This window comes from Ambystoma mexicanum, chromosome 4q, assembly GCF_040938575.1.
Source record: "Ambystoma mexicanum isolate Mex_15411 chromosome 4q, UKY_AmexF1_1, whole genome shotgun sequence".
NCBI classification, from domain to species: domain Eukaryota; kingdom Metazoa; phylum Chordata; class Amphibia; order Caudata; family Ambystomatidae; genus Ambystoma; species Ambystoma mexicanum.
In genome coordinates, this window is record NC_090928.1 from 658,712,448 (window position 1) to 658,732,037 (window position 19,590).

Consider the following 19,590-nt stretch of genomic DNA (forward strand, 5'->3'; position numbering starts at 1 on the left):
AAAGAAGGTGTTACCCTGCCGCGAATACCCCAACACAAAATTTCGGTTGAAGGTGAGAAAGGATTGAAGAGTATTGTTACCGATTTGGTGAAATTAGGGGTAATGGAGGAAATCACAGGTAGTAAATGCAACAGCCCGATTCTTCCGGTTTATAAAAAAGGAGGTAATGAGGTACCATACCGTTTCATAATTGATCTACGCGCATTGAATAAGGTAGTAGCTCCGCAATTTCCTCTAGTGCCAGACGTCACTACAATATTGACAATGATACCTGTTTCAGCAGAATATTTTAGTGTAATAGATTTGAAAAACGCATTCTTTAGTATTCCAGTGGACAAGGACAGTAGATATTTGTTCGCGTTCACATTAGGAGGATGATCATTTACATTTACGCGGATTCCGCAAGGTTATACGGAAAGTCCAAGTATTTACAGTACAGCATTAAAAGAACAGCTAGACATGCTGGAATTACCCATGGGTTGTGTACTTTTGCAATACATAGACGATTTATTGCTAGCTGCAGACACAGAGGAGATTTGTAAAGAACGCACTGTATTACTACTGACACACCTAGCGGCGCATGGCCATAAAGCTAGTTTGAAGAAATTTCAGTATAATCGAAAGGAGGTGGCCAGAACGCATAGAAAGTATTTCTTGTATGCCTATTCCAAAGACACACAAAGGAGTCAGAGCCATAATAGACATGGCTTCATATTGCCGACAATGGATTGGTAATTTTGCGTTAATTGTGAAACCATTAGTGAATTTGACTAGAAAAGATGCGGTTATGCCTTTGCAGTGGGATGAGGAATGTCAGAGAGCATTTGATGGATTGAAAACTGCATTATGCTCGGCTCCAGTTTTGGGTATCCCGAACTATAAGAACATTTTTAGACTATTTGTGTGTGAAAGTGAAGGATGTGCATTGGCGGTTTTGACACAGGAACAAGGTGGAAGAAATAGGCTGTGCGGCTATTTTTCTTCTGCGCTGGACCCTGTAGCGCGCACTACCACGATGTTTGAGATCTGTCGCGGCGGCTGCTGGGTCAGTGAAACAAACGGAAGGGATGGTATTGGGGCACACTTTAATTTTGATGGTGCCACATGCCATAGACGTTCTATTAAATAGGACACAGATGCAACACCTCACCTCTGCTAGATTGACAAGATATGAGATTATCTTGTTTGCGCCCCATATCCAGATTATGAGGTGTAGCGCTTTGAATCCTGCAGAATTAATGCCACTAACCATAAAAGAAATTGGGAAGAATGAATCACCCCCCCACGATTGCTTAATGGTCACTGAGGAAGAAACCAAGGGGAGAGTTGATTTAAGTGATATTCCACAGAAAGAGCCGGATGGAGAGTTATTTTGTGACGGCTCATGTTTTAAATTACCAGATGGCACGACAACTGCCGCATACGCTATCACTACCGTAGAGAGTGTTGTAGAAAGTAAAAGAATCCCCTATAATTCAGCACAAGTCGCGGAAATAATAGCAGTAACCAGAGCCTGCGAGATTTCTGAAAATTTGAATGTGAATATATATACTGATAGTCAGTACCCATTTGGAGTGGTTTATAACTTTGGTCGACTCTGGGCTGAGAGAGGGTTTCTGACTTCACATGGTGCCAGAATTCAACATGGCCCTTTGATTGTACGATTGCTGTCTGCACTCACGTTTCCAAAGCACCTAGCAATAGTGAAATGCGAGGCACATAAAAAAGTAACATGCAAAATAGGAGAGGGAAACGCGTTTGCAGACAGAATTGCGAAACAAACTGCCACTGATTTGAATACCAAGATGATGACGGTTCAGATAGAGGAAGTACCCTGTATAATAGAAGATGGAGTTGCGACTGTCAAAGAAATGCAGGCCGAGGCTACGGCCGATGAAATACAGGGATGGGCAGAGGGATTTGCTGAGTTGGATTTGGAGGGTTGTTGGGTGGACAAGGGAACTCAAAACTGGATGTTGCCAAATTCATATGTGATCGCAATGGTCGCAATGGCCCACAGCCCTACGCACATCTGTGCCAAGAAAATGATACAGCACCTTTCTACAGTATGGCAGAATGTAAACATAAAAAAGAATGCAGAGAGGTTGGTGCAGAACTGTATCACGTGTTTACAACACAATGTAGGAAAGGGAACAGTGACACCAACAGGCAGTTTTGGCCCGCCCTCCATGCCGTTTGAGGTAGTTCATTTTAATTTCATAGAGATGGAGAGGTGCCAAAACTTAAAATACATCTTGGTGGTAATCTGTGCATTCAGTAAGTGGGTGGAGCCATATCCTTTAAAAGATTGCACAGCAATGACTACGGCAAAAGTAACGTTGAAGGAGTATTTTTCCAGATTTGGCTTGCCCCGGGTCCTATGGTCTGATAATGGACTGCATTTTGTGGGTGCAGTGGTATTACAGATATGTGCTGGTCTCCAGATTGATAAGAGATTCCATAGTTCAAGGCATTCTGCCGGTCTTGTGGAGAGGCACAACGGGATTCATAAATCAAAGATTAGCAAGATTTGTGCGGGAAGCAAGTTGAGTTGGGTGGATGCATTACCAATAGCACTATTATGCATGCGTACGTCTGTGCAGGCTAAAACTGGGCTCTCCCCATACGAGATCGTAATGGGGAGTCCGGCAAATGTTTGGTGCGCACCTCAGCCAAAACGACTCAGTGAGATAGAACATCCTGTGCTTAGTACTTATTGTGGCCTTTTAATGCAGAAATTGCGTTTGATTCATCAGCAGGTGAAGGAGGCATTACCAGCATGGTATACCGGTCCGGGGCATGCGCTGGAGCCAGGAGACTGGGTGCTGCTAAAAAACTTTGAAAGAAAGTCATCATTAGCACCCAGGTGGCGCGGGCCCCATCAAGAACTTTTAGCGACGCAGACGGCAATACGGGTGGATGGAAGGAAGTCGTGGATCCATGCCACCCATGCCAAAAAGATTCCAACTCCACTGAAAGTTTTGCCTGACACTGCTGACCGGAAAGAGACAGCGGTCCCAGAAACAAAAGAAACTGTTGCCAGTGAGCAGCCACCTTCTCCAGCATGGGGTCTGGCATGGATTCACATGCTCATGAATATTCCCCGTCGTCAGGCCGGGAATCCTCGATATAGAAAAAAATCAGTATCAGTTTCGTTTCTGATCTGTCTTTCTTAGTAGTAACCAATCACTGGTCTCTGGGTCATACTGCCCCCAGCCAATGACTGCCCTCTCCCTAAGCTCCGCCTCTGGCAGCCATCCTCAGATTTTTACCGCACGTTCAAGTGTTGGGAGTCCTCGTGCTGTAGCTCTCGAGCTTTTGCTGCGTTTTCACGCTTTTTCAGGAGATTTTTCGAATTTTTCGGTTAAATAGAGCCTCAAGCTCCACCGTTTCTATATCCGATCAACGGGGATCCGTTTCGGAGTTTTCTACGCCCCTCAAGGGTGAAGATTTCGTCGAGCTATGCTTTTGGAGGATTCCAGAAGTTCCGAGGCCTACCCCGGACGTGGCCCAGGAGAAAGGAAGCTCGACGCCCGGGAAGCTGTTCAGGACCTGCCCTGGATGCCAGCTTCAGAATGTTTTCAAGGAGGACAAGCATTCGTTATGCCTCTACTGTCTCCATGAGGACAAGACGCACATGGAGAAGGACTGTGCGTTTTGTGGGAACATGTCGGAGCGGACCATGAAGGATCGCTACCTCCGTCTCGCCAACTGGCTGGAAGGGAAGAGCCCGTCAGGTGAGAAGAAGAAAAAGAAGTCTGAGCGGTCTTCTAAGTCCTGTGAGGGCGCCCCGGTGACGGGGGCCCAACAAAAGGCTAAGCACCACGAGTCCGCGGGCACCGGGAGCGCCGAACGGTTGGGCTCCTTGGCTGCCAGGCAGGGCGCATCCTCCCCGGCGCCATCAACCACGAGCCAACGCTCTGGCTCGGGTAAGAGGAAGTCCGAGAACCCGCAAAGCTTCTGGAGAGGCCCCGGTCGATCTTGAAGATTCCGGCAGAGGGGGAGCGAGGCTCAGACCCTCCCCCCAAGGTGAAGGCCCCAGGCGTACACCCTGCTAAGACCTCGATTGAGGATGTCGCCGCGGCCCTGGCTCAGACTGTGGAGGCTACACCAGTGGAGGCGACCTCAGGACCCAGAGTCTCCCTGCCACCGCGGAGGGAGTCGTCTTTCAGGCCCATTGAGAAGACCCCCACAAAGTCCTTGTTGTAAAAGGTGGGGGAGGGGCTGGTGGCCATCGTGGATACGGACACGACCTCTGAAGAAGAGCTCATCGAAGTCGTGGAAGAGGCCCAGCCCATCGGGATCCCGACGAGGGCGACGGTGTTGCTGACGAGGCTCCTCAAGGGCCCTCGCGCCCATCGTTTCACTTCAGCGGCCATTTTGTCAGTGATTCAGTCCTTATGCTTGGAGATAAGGACAAGGATGCCCCTCCCCCCGACGGAGGTACCTGAGCCAGACCCGACGGGGGAACCGGAGCCAGGACCTTTGGAAAGTCCACTGCATAAGAGGAGGAGGACGCATCCTACGCCACCTCTCCCACCTCTGCGGCCTGCTCTGCCTTCCCCCCGGTCTACTACCCACCGGGATGATACAGGCACGGACATGGCTACGACAGGTACAGATGACGACGGAGGCGACGATAGGACGTGTCCCCTGTCGCCCCCTGCTCGGGCGTCCCCACCCGACGAGATTGGATCCTTTCATGCCATGATTTCCAGGGCATCCGAGCTCTTCCAGCTCTGCCCAGAAGAGAAGAAGAAGGAAGGGTTCCTTTACCAACGGCGCAAGGCTAAAAGGAAGACGGTCCTCGCCGTACCGTATCTTGATGACATCTGGGAGGAGGGACTCGCCCTCCTCAAGAACCCTGCCACGGCGCCGGCAAAGAGGGACTGGTACGAGAAGAAGTACCGGGTCCCAGACGCTGCCCCCTTGTGCCTTCGGGCGCGACCTACCCCGGATTCGGTCGTCTCGGCAGCGGCAAAGAAGAAAGCTGGGGGGGCATCGGCCTCGACATCAACTTCCCCGCCGGACGGCGAGGGCAGGAAGCTGGACACGATGGGACGACGGATCATCTCATCCACAGTGACAACTATCAAGGCGGCCAACGCCTTGGCTATCGTAGCCCGCTACGACAGGGAGTTGTGGTTAAAAATCTCCCCTCTGTTGGACTTCCTTCCGGACGCCAAAAGGGCTGAGGCCCTTGAAATCCTACAGGAAGGTGAGATTGCTTTGGACCACGCCATCACAGTGGCAACTGACATTGCCGATACCAGTTTCCGTCAGTTGGGCAACAGCGTTTGCTTGAGACGACGAGGATGGCTCGAGCCCACGGATTTCCGCCGGGGCGTACAAACCAAGGTTTTGGACATGCCCTTCGACGGGAACAACCGGTTTTGGAAGGTGGTTGATGAGTCCCTTCAGGCCATCAAGACAGACACAGAGACTGCCCGGGCACTGGGAGTGCTCCAACAACGACGGCTGTCCTTTCGGAGCTCCGGAGGCAGACAAGGTGCCTCCAAGGGATCCGGCAGTGGCTCCTCCACGTACCGCCAAGCGGCAAGATCTTCATCCCAGGAAGCTTACAGGGGACGCGGCAAGTCAAGTGGTGCCCGTCGTCCTCGACAGGGAGGTCAAGGAGGCAAGGCGGCCTCCAAACAAGATTGAACCAACCGTGGGGTCGGACTCCCGCCGAAGCACCCCGGTGGGAGGCCGGCTGGCGAGGTTCGTCAGTGTGTGGGAGTCCATCTCCACCGACCGTTGGGGGCTGGATGCCCTGGCCCAAGGGCATGCCCTCGAGTTTCAGAAGAAGTGCCCTCGCATTCCACCCGTGGCCAGGAAGGAAAATCACGTCCCTCAACTACTGTTGGAAGTAAGGGCGATGCTCAAGAAGGGTGCCATCAAGCTCGTCCCAAAGAGGCTTCAGGGCTCCGGAGTTTACTCAAGGTACTTCCTCGTAAAAAGAAGACAGGAGGATGGCGCCCCATCCTGGACCTGCAACGACTGAACAAGTACATCAAGGCACAGAAGTTCCGTATGGTCACCCTCCAGCACGCGCTGGGACAGCTGGAGGAGGGCGATTTCCTGTCGTCGTTGGACTTGGAGGATGCTTACTTCCACATCCCCATTTTAAAAAGACACCGAAAGTTCCTCAGGTTCGTGATCCAAGGGCGGCACTACCAGTTCAAGGCCCTCCCGTTCGGATTGAAGTCGGCACCCAGGGTGTTCACCAAGTGCCTCACACCGGTGGCGGCGCTGCTGCGCCTACAGGGGATCCACGTCTACCCCTACCTGGACGACTGGCTCATCCGGGCAAGGACAAGGGAGCTCGCCGCGGAGCACATTGCGAAGACCGTCCAGCTGCTCACGGACCTGGGATTCTCCATCACCTTTCCAAAATCCCACCTGGTTCCGTCGCTAGTCGCCCTGTTTCTGGGAGCCAAGCTCCACACAATGGCGCGGCTGGCCTCACTGTCGGAGGAAAGGACCAGGACCATTCTGGGCAAGGTACAGCGTCTGCTGGCCCCGGACATGGCCAGGGTAAGATCTATCAAGTCCCTCCTCGGGATGATGTCCTCCTGCATTTATCTGGTGCGCCTTTGCAGGCTTCGGATGCGCCCCTTACAAGAGTTCCTCGACGCCCACTGGGTCCAGTTGACGGGCAGCTTCGAGGACAGAATCCCTCTCAACGAGACATTCCGTCAGGCGATCCGGTGGTGGGGTACCCGCTCCCATCTGTCGGTGGGCACGGACCTTCAGACCCCAGCTCACCAGGTGACGACGGACGCCTCCCTGGAAGGTTGGGGAGCGCACTCTGGAGATCTTCACGCGAGAGGCCTTTGGCTCCCGGAGGAGAAGTCACTCCACATCAACATCTTGGAGCTCCGCCCTCAGGTCCTTTCTTCCGTCCCTCAAGGGCAAGGTGGTGAGGATCTTCACCGACAACACCACCAGGATGTTCTACATCCGGAAGCAGGGCTGAACCAGGTCCCCGGCCCTATCCAGGGAAGCCCAGGAGCTGTGGCACTGGGCCGTCGCCCAACGGATGTTCCTGGTGCCTCTTCATCTGGCAGGAATAAAAAACACGATCGCCGACTCACTCAGCAGGGAGCTGCGCTCGTGCCACGAGTGGGAACTACGCCAGGATCAAGTGGATCGACTCTTCCGACGATGGGGCGAACCCCAAGTCGATCTCTTCGCGACGGCAACGAATTCCAAGTGCCGGAGGTTCGCCAGCAGGTTCCCCCAGCCGAGGAGCATGGGCGATGCTTTCTCGTTCCCCTGGGACGGCCTATTTCTTTATGCGTTCCCTCCGCTGCCGTTGCTGCTCCGGCTCATCAACCAGCTCAAGAGGTCCCGGTGCAGGATGATCCTCGTCGCACCGGCGTGGCCGAGACAGATCTGGTTCCCGGACCTTCTGGACTTGTCAACGTCCACACCAGTCAAGCTGCCGACGGACGCAGACCTTCTCTCCAGAGAAGGAGGCGCCATTCTTCACCACAACCTGGAGTCGCTGAACTTGAAGGCCTGGCACCTGCAGCACTAGAGTTTGGAGGGTACGACATCCCGGCCGACTGCAGAGAGGTTCTTGCAAAGGCCAGGTCGTCCTCAATTCTCAAGTGCTACGGACATAAATGGAAGAGGTTCTCTGTCTGGTGCCGTGCACAGAAGATTAACCCTCTGCGGATTACGGCCCCTCAAGTACTGCCGTACCTACTGTCGCTGGCCAAAGCTGGACTGGCTCACGCCTCCATCAAAATACATCTGGCTGCAATCTCCCGATATACTAGGACTACGGGACGGGCGTCCTTGTGGTCGCATCGCCTGGTGAAAGAATTCATGAAGGGACTATTCCGATCATTCCTGCCGGTGAGGGCTCCTGTCCCAGCGTGGGAGCTTAATGTGGTGCTGACCAGGCTCATGGGGGCCCCATTCGAGCCTATGCATTTGGCGCCTTTGAAGTTCCTGTCATGGAAGACAGCTTTCCTCGTGGCCATCACCTCCGCACGACGAGTGGGAGAGATCCAGGCCCTATCTTGCAAGCCTCCATACTTGACTTTTCATGACACGAGGGTGGTGCTGAGGACGCACCCATCCTTTATGGCCAAGGCGCCGTCGGACTTCCACCTCAACGAGCCCTTGGTGTTGCCAGTTTTCTTCCCGTCGCCTTCGTCGCCGGCCGAGAGGACTTTGCACTCGCTGGATGTAGCTAGAGCGCTGAAGTTGTACGTGGACCGCACGAAGAGTTTTCGGAAGACGTCACAGCTGTTTGTGAACTTTGGGTCTGTGAATCAAGGGAAGGCTCTCTCAAAGACTTCCATTTCCAGATGGCTCTCATGCACTGTCACCGGTTGGCAAACCGACCGCTGCCCGGCCGTCCGACAGCCCATTCGACCAGAGCGATCGCTGCTACCACGGCGTTCCTGACTGGTGTGCCCCTGCTGGACATCTGCAGGGCTGCGACGTGGAGGTCGACACACACCTTCACAAGATTCGAATGCGTTGATCGGGACTCCAGGGAGGAGTCCAGGGTCGGCCAAGCAGTGCTGCGCAACCTGTTCGCCTAAGGTGAGCCTGGTGAGGAGGTAAGAGATGCTTAATGTTGAGTTGTTGTATTGCTTAATGTTGAGCCTGTTGCCACCTCCCGTGGTTGTGCATGTGTGTACTGCTATGTATTCTCTTATTCATGAGCATGTGAATCCATGCCAGACCCCATGCTGGAGAAGGAACAAGTTACTTACCTGTAACTGTTGTTCTCCAGCATGGGTCTGGCATGGATTCACATGCGAACCCTCCCGCCTACCGCTCTGCGGCTCTTCACTTGGTCATACTGCCACTTTACGTGCTACCAAATCTGAGGATGGCTGCCAGAGGCGGGGCTTAGGGAGAGGGCAGTCATTGGCGCTGGGGGCAGTATGACCCAGAGACCAGTGATTGGTTACTACTAAGAAAGACAGATTAGAAACGAAACTGATACTGATTTTTTTCTATACCGAGGATTCCCGGCCTGACGACGGGGAATATTCATGAGCATGTGAATCCATGCCAGACCCATGCTGGAGAACAACAGTTACAGGTAAGTAACTTGTTCCTAATCTGCCAAAACGTGAAGTGAAACTCGAAACAAAGCCTGAGACGATTGCCAAAAAGGGGGAAGGGCAAAGAGTGCCCCAACGTTGCCCAGCAGAATCGACATCACTGCTGACCGACGTGAAATCTGCCTTGCAGATACCAGCAAAACCAAATTGTGTACCCCTTTGGCGCCCACCAGCACTTGCCAGCACGCCAAAAAACGGATCTGCATCATTGGCGCGGCGCACACCAGCACCTGCAGTAGCGCCACAGGCTGACTTCAAGCCTGAATCTGAAAGTGCACCGGCACTGTTCACGGATCATATGATACCGGGAGCAAGGCGATACAACCTGCGGCCTCGGAAGGCAAAGTGATCCTCATTCTTTTTTTTGGTGTTTATGCCAACCTCTGGTTCAGCTCATGGACGGAGAAGGAACCAGGGGTGTAGAGGAGAGAAGCATGAGAATTGTGCAAGTCGACAATTCAAGACTCGCGGCTCCTCGGTGCGATCATAAAAAGTACATGTGTCCTGAACCAGAACGGACAAGCTGGGCGCACATGGTACTTTGGCAAGTGAGATAATTGATTAACAGTACATTTGTCCGGAACCAGAGCGGACAAGCTGGGCGCACATGATACTGAGGCGATAACTGATCAAAGGTCCTCTGGGCAGTATAAGAAGGGACAAGTGATCTCACCTAAAAACGAATAATGGAATCCAGGCTAAAAAGGACAGGAAAAACTGAATTGTGAGAATTCCATTGAACTTATAGACATCAGAGCAAGCGTGACGAAGAGAGATATCCACAACAAACTGTGATAAGGAAGAAGAAGGACGACGAGAAACATGCCGGGACCGGTTCCAGCCTCCTCCTGCACTACAACCGCTGAGAATGAGTCAGTTATAAAGACTATGAGTTTAAGAAAAAAGCATGGTAAAACAAATTGTATGCTGACACTAACGATAATAATATGCTTTATGAGCGTGGTAGCACCAATATCGACAGCCCTAATATTATGGTGGGTAGAAACAATACACCCATTAGAAATGTTTTTACTAATAATTAATATATCCACTACTGAAAGCCCGGTCCAGGTGATCATTTATACCCTACACCCAATGGAAGAAAAACACAGGGAAGGTTTTGGAAATAACACCTTACTACTGATAATGAACATGACACATGCAATCCTGAAGAAAACAAACTACTGGGTATGTGCCCATTTACCACAGCATGCCGGAAAAGGAATAGGGTGGTATGTGCAGCCATTACCATTAAGTTCTGCATGTAGTGCATCTTTATGTGCAATGTTCTATAGGAAGTGGAATGAGAGTAATACGGGTCAATTAGACAGAACCAACATGAATGAGTTTGAGAAGATAATAATGAAGCCTGTGGGTTGTTCCATTTTCTATGAAGCACAAGTAATAGCCCCAGAGCCCACGAGGAAAAGTACACGGAAGATAACACGACAAAATAGGCGAGATAGATTGTCCCCGCCAGAAAAAACATCTGTAATGACGTTTCATGTAAGAACAAAAGGGGACAAAGATGCAAGACCTTCATAGTACTGTTACAGATTCAGTAGCCCTGAACAGTGTGTTTTTCACCACCTACTGCATAAACATGGTCCTCTATTAATACACCTTTTGACCCACTCGAGACCCTCCTGGTCGCTTGCCAATTGTATGGTCGCTCAGAGACCACTGTGATTTGTGCTGTGCCTTATGGTCGCTCAGAGACCACTGTGATTTTGTGTTGTGCCTTATGGTCGCTCAGTGACCACTGTGATCTTGTGCTGTGCCTTATGGTCGCTCAGAGACCACTGTGATATTGTGCTGTGCCTTATGGTCGCTTAGAGATCACTGTGATATTGTGTTGTGCCCTATGGTCGCTTAGAGAACACTGTGATATTGTGTTGTGCCTTATGGTCGCTTAGAGATCACTGTGATATTGTGTTGTGCCCTATGGTCGCTTAGAGATCACTGTGATATTGTGTTGTGCCTTATGGTCGCTCCTTACCGCCCACAGGCCCTCCTAGGATTCTTGCTATTAGCCTAACAGTATTTCACTGCTGACTACTGTATCTAGCCCAATTGGTTACTATAAAGCGAGCCGAGCCTCACTTTACACCACCCCCTATATCCCTAGCTATGTTAAGTTGGATATTGCGCATTATGTTCCCCTTCTGCCTTGTCCGAGCAGACACCCCGTGCACTGGCACTCACTTCCTCGCCCTCAGTAATGGCCTCACCAAACTAGCTTGCCCAAGACACCATCCCATCCCCTGTCCTTCCCCCTTCCTCCCTACCACACCTCCCTTCCCATCCTCCTCCATTCTCTTTTCCAGGCTCAAGGACTCCCACGCAACCAGTAAGGAACACCATCCCACCTCGACCATCACTGATGATCCACATGCACACCTCAACCCCTCAAGCAATGGTAAAACACCCCCTATCCTAGGATACGAGAGAATACCCCGTTTAAGAGCTCGCACAAGGCCACCACACCGCAACCCTACTACCATGACCCAGCCTCCCAGATCACCCAAACCCACGGCCCACACAACAAACGACAAACACACCCAGCCTAGAGCAACTAAAACTACCCCACTAAGTGGCCCACCAACCATAAATACTCCCACTAAGGAGCCCAACCCTCCCATTAGTCTCAAAAATGCTCTCATCAATGCCCGCTCCCTTGGAGCCCACGCCATTGATATTCATGACCTCATCATCGAACTTGACCTTGACATGTTAGTAATCACAGAAACTTGGCTACACCAAGCATCAGGCCCTCTGCTAGCATTAGCTATTCCACCAGACTACACCATTCTCAGATCTGATAGAACCACCACTCCAGGAGGTGGTGTGGCCATCATTGCAAAAAACACTATCAAACTTAGATCAAGTTCCATTGAAATAATCTCAGGGTAGGAACTACTACTCGCCAAACTCTCATTGAATGAAAACACCACAATTAACATAGTGGTCATCTATAGAGCCCCTAGCACAAACAGCCACCCAGAAACAGACATCCCACTAATACTGGCGCCCCTCCTCAAACCCAAAACAAAATGTATCATCATTGGTGACTTGAATCTAGGTTTTAATGACAACCAAGACACCAAAGCAACCGCCCTCATCCTGGCACTAAATAACATGAACTTCCGCCAACATGTCAATGTCCCCACCCATACCAAGGGCAGAACCCTTGATTGGATCCTCACCCTCAACACCAACATCACCTTAGGCCCGATTACCGCACTGAATTGGACAGACCACTTCTGTATAGAATTTACTATCACTAGTGACGACCCTTGCACACCCAAGAACATACCTATGGATATCATCGAAAGTAGAAACTACAAAAAGCTCACAGCTGAGAACTTCGACCCCACCTTGAACAAATTGCTAGATACCCACTCAATCCTCAGCAATGACCCAACTACTCTCGCTGAGTACTACCATAAATGCCTCTCCACAGCGATTAACACCATAGCACCTGTAACCTCCAAACTAAGGCGCCTCAACAAAAAATCCAACTTCTGGTTCAACGAGGAACTAATCGCCCTTAGAAGGAAAAAACGCTCTCTTGAGCATGCCCATAATAAACACCCCTCCCCGGACTCAGCCAAAGCATTCAAAGACGCTAATACCCTCTACAAATCAGCTATCATCTCTCATAAAGCTAACGCCTACAATGCTCGCATTAGTAATGCAGCATCCGACTCCAAAGAGCTCTTCTCTATCCTTAGAGAACTTGAAAATCCACTTCCTACCGTCACATCCACAAACACAAGCAAAGAATGGTGTACCACCATTCAAGATGCTCTTGCCTCCAAAATCACTACGCTACAAAACAAAATCAATTCCAAAAAATTACTCCTAGCTACAAAAAAACCCCCCTTCCCCAACCCCTGTGCCCTTTCCAGTGACAACTCCAACCCCCCCTTCCAATTCACACCAGTCACCCACAATCTCGTACTCGATACTATCTCCAAACTAAAAGCATCCAACTGCAAAGGAGATACTGTCCCAGCCAAACTAGTCAAAGCCTGTGCACCCACCCTGTCCCCCCTCATCACCAAATTTGTCAATGCCTCATTCAACTCCAATACAGTTCCGACTTGCATTAAAGAAGCTTGGGTTACACCACTTCTAAAAAAATCAAATCTAGACCCCACCATTCCAACTAACTATCGCCCCATAACCACGGTCCCATTCTTACTCAAAATCATCGACAAACTAGCCTACAACCAAATTCAAACCCATTTAGAATCTAACCAGCTCCTCGGCACCAGACAATCAGGCTTCAGGCCCAACCACAGCACTGAAACAGCTCTCTTGGACCTCAAAATCCAGATGGATGCCATTAGAGACTCAGGGAAACTTTGCATTCTCCTGTTGTTGGACCTCTCAGCAGCGTTCGACCTGGTGGACCACGACAAACTCTGCAACTCACTTGCCCGTGAATTCAACTTCTCTGGGGCAGCCACTGCTTGGGTGAAATCTTTCTTAACTGACCGCACCTCCAGAGTGTCCATAGGCAAAGAAGCAGCCAACCCCATCCCAGTCCCCATAGGAGTGCCCCAAGGCTCTTGCCTTTCTCCCACGCTGTATAACGCATATACCAAGCTCCTGTTCTCAGCACTTGACGATATGGGTGTCATTTACACTAATTTTGCAGATGACACCCATATCCTTATAACTCTTACAGGCATCTATGACCAGGACACTTTAGCTATCAATAAAATTTACGTCATCATACAAAACTGGATGGCATTGAACAGCCTACGTCTTAACGATGAGAAGACGGAAGTCCTCATCGTAGGAGCTCCAGCCAAATTAGCAACCCTTCAGCCAGAATATTCAACCATCAACATCGACGGCACCAATATCCCAGTGTCAAAACAAGTAAAAACACTGGGCGTGTACTTCGATGCTAGCCTGACCATGACCAAACAGATCAATGTACTTTCCTCCTCCACGGCCTACACTTCCAAATTAATCGCACTCAGCCGACAATTTCTGACCCCAGCAAACTGCCTCACCCTGGCCAGAGCACTGGTCCTATCGAAATTGGACTACTGTAATGTATTACTACTGGGCACCTCCAACACCAACCTAGCCAAAATGCAACTTTTGCAAAACAAAGTCCTGAGGGCAGCACTAGGCATAAAAAAATCAGACCATATATCCAAGACCAGGAAAGATGCCCACTGGCTCCCCATCAAAGCCCGCATCATTTGCAAAAACACTATGCATCACCCACAAATGCATTACAAAAAAAGGACCTATCTACCTCAATAACACTCTGCATCCTAAAACTAACATAAGATTACTGAGATCCAACGACAAACTCCTCCTGGACCCCCCTCGATTCAAAACCACTAGAGCAGGGGGCAGCAGCTTCACCACTTTAGCCCCCAAACACTGTAACACCCTACCCATCATCATCAAAAAAGCATCCTCCTTCAAGCTCTTTAAGAAACAGCTAAAAACCTGGTTATTCAACCAATATTAGCACCCTAAGATAGGACCCCTCCATCGGACACTGTTGTGAATACTTAGGCCACTGTATATTGTTGTGAATATGTTGTAACCTATATCTTGTAATGCAACCTTTGTAATGTTTGATTGTGACTAATTTCTAAGCTATCTTATAACCTCGCCGTGACACCCGAGGGTCTGGGCGTGTAACAAATATACAAATAAATAAATAAATAAATAAATAAATCTTACACTGTGAATTATAGCCCAAGAACTGTCCCTTTTTGTCTAAAAAAGAAAGGCTCTTTTTCAGTCGGAACATATACTGGTTGTATGAATACAGTGGTACTAAAATGGGAAAAAGAACCAGTATACGTAGGTGATCCAGTTTATTTTATATGTGGAGAGAAAGCATACCCTTGGTTGCCCAGAAACTGGGGAGGTACATGTTACTTAGGACTACTGTTCCCAGGAGTATTCCTCTTAGAAACAGCAGCCATGGGCAGATTATCCAGAACTAGAGTCAAGAGGACTGACGAAGGTGTTTTAATAGCAACTGATGTAGCAAAATCATTCATTCCATTCTTAGGACAGATAGTGAACTCCTATAATATAAGGCAACTCTCCAGAATCATAAAGAATACAATAAACACAACAACAGATATATTATTTAACATGACGTTGGAAGAAAGAGGAATCAGGTTAATGACGCTGCAAAATAGAATGGCTCTCGATGTAATCCTGGTTGATCGTGGGGGAATTTGCAAAATAGTGTGATCAGCATGTTGCGTTTATGTCGATGACTATTCCCCCACGATCTTTGAAGCAATAAAGAAACTGCACGTTCTAAGCTCTGAATTCCCCACGGGAGAAGGGAGCTGGGGAATAGGATCTTGTTTTTGGGGAATACTACGATCTTGGGGATGGAAGTTGATCTCGATATTGGTAGTGGTGTTCGGAATGTTCCTAACATGCTGTTGTTGTATACATTGTTTACCCATAGTTTGTGCAGAGGTAACTGAGGAATGTACGGAAGGATGCATGCATATGATAACAAAGAAAAAACAACCTCATGATCGAACTAGCCCAGACCCAAATGCGATGAGAGCAGTGAAAGAGTTGATGGCAATAGATATTGATGAAAACAATGATGTCCACAATAGCATGCAAGACTCAGATATAAGTACTTCAGATTCATCATCACTAGAGGAGGTTTCAACAGATAGATGAGACGTTTGGCATACGGCCAAAGGAGGGTTTGTCAGTCTAGAAATACGGATACCTCTACTTTGAGACCGGAAACGCATTTTGGTGGCCGTGGACCAACCGTCTCATGCACGATACGACAGAATATAGGTTTTCGAGTTTGCCAATGAACGGCCATTTTGATTTAACAAGAATCGCCATTTTGTTTTCTAACCATTCCTCATTGCTTTCTGTTCCTATTGCTTTGCAGTATATTTTCCGCTTACACTGCTCGACTGTGGAACATTTTTGTCTGTATGTGAAAAGGACAAGGCCACAGGGCCGTGAGGATAACAAGAGTTTGCTGAAACACAAACATAGGCAGCGCCAGGAAGAATGCCCGGCTCCCTCCTTAATGTAGCCTTGAAGCAGAGCTGCAGGGCATTTAATCATTTCACAGCTGCCAGCCAGTCTCGTTATATGATAGAATATGTTAGAATAATACCACTAAAGGCTTGAATTATGCTTTTCTAATGGCCCCCCTTTGCTGAGCCCGCTAAGAGCATGTCGGCTCCCAGGACGCGAATAGCACCTGATAGATAGCAAGGTCCGGAATGCAACTCCCCCCCCGTATGTAGTTCGCTTCCAAGAACAGAAGCGCTGTGTTCTATTCAATAACCGAAAGATGCCTGCGCACTCACAAATTGCAAATTGTTACTAGAATAGATGTTTGAAGGTGTCATAGTGGTCGGAGATGTCCATCATCACACCAAGTTCAAAGAAACCCAATAAAGAGGGGGTTAAACATGTCATAGCTGATTGTTTGATATGCATTTTGTATATATGTAACTGATGTACGTAATTCATTCTCTTGCGTCCCTCGAGGTCTAGAGATACACGTCGCGGGGCGTGAGACCGAGTTGGCCAACTGAGACTTTTGCTTTGCAATAAAACCCTAGCTTTGGGAATACAACCTCGTGTCTGGCGTCTCTATCGTGTGTGGTGACCCGCCTTGTTTCCATAGACGTCAGGGTCCCCTAGGGGCCCCTTTCACCTTGCCTGAGAGTTTAATGGCAACATGGGTCATGAGTTGCAATTTTCACGGGACTCAGATTGAGACTGAGAAAGATTGCAGCTAGATAAAGAAGTAGATTGCAGTCACAATTTATGCAAGTCAGCTAGGCATAAGTCATGAAAATCCTCCATGCAACCTCCCGTAGACATAGGAGGATTGAATTTCGACTTTCATTTGAGACGTGATCTACCTGGCCAATGTGGAGTGATGACAAACTCCTCAAGATTAATATTAGTAGAATCCAAAGGGAGCTCGGTCAGATCAGTTAGAGACTCAAAATCTGAAATAAGTAAGTCAGTTCGATCTTGTTGGCGTATAGTTCTGGAAACCTTAGCTGGATTAGTGACAACAACTTTTTTAACATGATTTTCCTGAAGAAATGATCAAAATCACGATGAGTCTGGACATAATCAAAGGCCGTGCTGGGACAGAAATTGAGGCCCAATTTAAGTTACTTCAGTCTGTGATTAGGTGAGTTTATGTGATGAAAGATTCATACCTTGCATGGTGTCAGCAATTATGGCTTCTTCGCCCGTGCTCCGAAGCAAGTTAGACTGCTCTGAGAATCTGTATTTTGCTTGTTGGCCCCTCCGGGTCATTTTTCCAACCAGCAAATTGCGTCTCCTGCCTCTTGTGCTGCCCCTGTCTCGTTTTTTAGATTTTCCATCCTGACGCAGGAGCCGCATCTCGTCTAAAAAATTCAACCTGATGGTAGGTTCATAATTTTCAGAATTAGATACATCTGACTTAGAGGACAAAGAAGCCACAGCGCTAGACTGAACTGCTTGGTAGCGTTGCGAAGAGCATGAAACCTTTTGGCAAACGTGTACACTCGCCCAGTCTCATAATAATTTATTAGGAATTTTCTGTGTTTACGCTGCTTAATGTCTTCCACGTAAGAAATCGGAATGGCATCAATCTTGGATCTCAATTTATTTCCGTCTTCAGTGGGTGGTATTTCCTTCAGCAGAGTTTCTGCCACGTGAATTGCTTTGAAGGACGCGATGCGATCCAACTTAGCATAATTCACTAATATTGTGAGAAAATGTGCAGAACATTCGTTGCTGGCTTGCCTCCTTTCTTCCAGCATTACGGGATCTTGGTTATTCGAGCTCCAGTTTACTGATATGCAGTCGCCACCACATACATGTGATGTTGCCTAGTTTGCCCTTGTGTTTACTGCTTTTTATGCTACCAAATACAACTAAACGTCAATGATGTATATTCTTGTCTTAAAATCCATCAGCTGCACTCTGCGCAATTTATACTTTGTCACCTGTCGACATTTTTAAAAACCAAATGCCATGTTTAAAAGATGTTTATTTCCTTCCGACATGCTGTGCCTTCCTTTGCGTTTGCTTGGCAGTGGTTTAACATGCGTTCCCCCTTTTTGCTTTGCAGGAAGGCCTGGCTGAGGAAAGTGGGGAGCCCGAGTTCGCGCATTGACCGCACCGAATTCACGAATGATAAAGAGATTTCGAAGCTCGAGTTCAAAGGATTCGGCACCAGATACTAAGAGCGAGGATTAACTCAAGCATCATGTTAGAAAGCTTGCTGCGTGCACTACTTCCCTGCACCGGGCGTTATTCAATCCCCCGCTCTGTTATTGCACTGGTAGACAGCGAACACACTGGCAGTGGCTGCACTGGGCCTGAGGCATCGTAACTTACAGGCCCGCCCTACTGCTTTGTTATGTTGTGTCATGTTGTGTTAATGAGAATAGCAAAATAATGAGCACATGTAGTTGCGAGGTGAGCGCATAAAATGTTAACGTTAGAACACCAGCAAAGTGTTTAATGTACCCTTTTTAAAGCGTTCATTTTTACAGTTAAACCAATCGTCGATAAACTAGGAAGTATAGCCGGTCATGAGATGTCTAGCGTGTTATAGAATTTAGCTATAATAGTTCTCTATTATAGTATAAAACAAAGGAAACGTGGCAAATAAATTGCAACCCGACTGATCCACTTGTATTGCACATAAATGAACTGATATGCACGCTTGAAAATGTGTTCTTGGTAAGAGTTTTCGAATAAACATATTCAGCAATGCTATTACCGTTCATAACCGTCTATTGTATGCGTTCTGGAAGAGGATACACGGTTACCCCGTTGTTTTGGGGTGGCATGCCACCAGAGGGATCACAAGTGCATCACCGCTGGATGTTTTACATGCTGTATTCATTTGGTTTCCATGGCCGTCTGCCACATCCAGCACCACCAGTATCCAGGATCCATTCACTGCCACTCGAAGACGATCTTGAGGTCACTGGGCATGGTTCACAAAGATCACCAACTGCATGCCTAAGTTAACAGAGATGCGAGTTCCTCCTCAGTGGGGTCTTAACTTACTACTGGACAAGGTGAACATAAAGTACCACTTCCAAGACTTAAGTACCTTAATTTCGTCAGCCAGATGGGGTGTGAGCATTGATGGAGATGCTGCCAGGTGGGATGTGAGCATATATGGAGATGCCATCAGGCAAGGTGTGAGCATATACGGAGATGCTGTCAGATGGGGCGTGAACATAGATGGAGATGCTGTCAGGCAGGGTGTGTGCATAGATGGAGATGCCGTCAGGCGGGATGTGACTATAGATGGAGATGCCGTCAGGTGGGGTGTGAGTATATATGGAGATGCCGTCAGGCGGGGTGTGAGCACAGATGGAGATGGCATCAGGTGGGGTGTGAGCATATATGGAGATGCCGTCAAGTGGGGTGTGAGAATAGATGGAGATGCCATCAGACGGGTTGTGGGCATGTATGG

General features: G+C 48.8%; 1 protein-coding gene across 1 annotated transcript in view; it reads left to right on the plus strand.

Annotated features, from left to right (window-relative positions):
- Window positions 1–18,874, plus strand: part of ACYP2 (acylphosphatase 2) — a 1,335,183-nt gene extending 1,316,309 nt beyond the window's left edge. The window contains exon 4 of the mRNA XM_069607235.1: window positions 18,226–18,874. Coding sequence (XP_069463336.1) covers window positions 18,226–18,340 — 115 coding nt within the window. The 3' untranslated portion in view covers window positions 18,341–18,874. The remainder of the gene's footprint in view (window positions 1–18,225) is intronic.
- The last annotated feature ends 716 nt before the right edge of the window (window positions 18,875–19,590 follow it).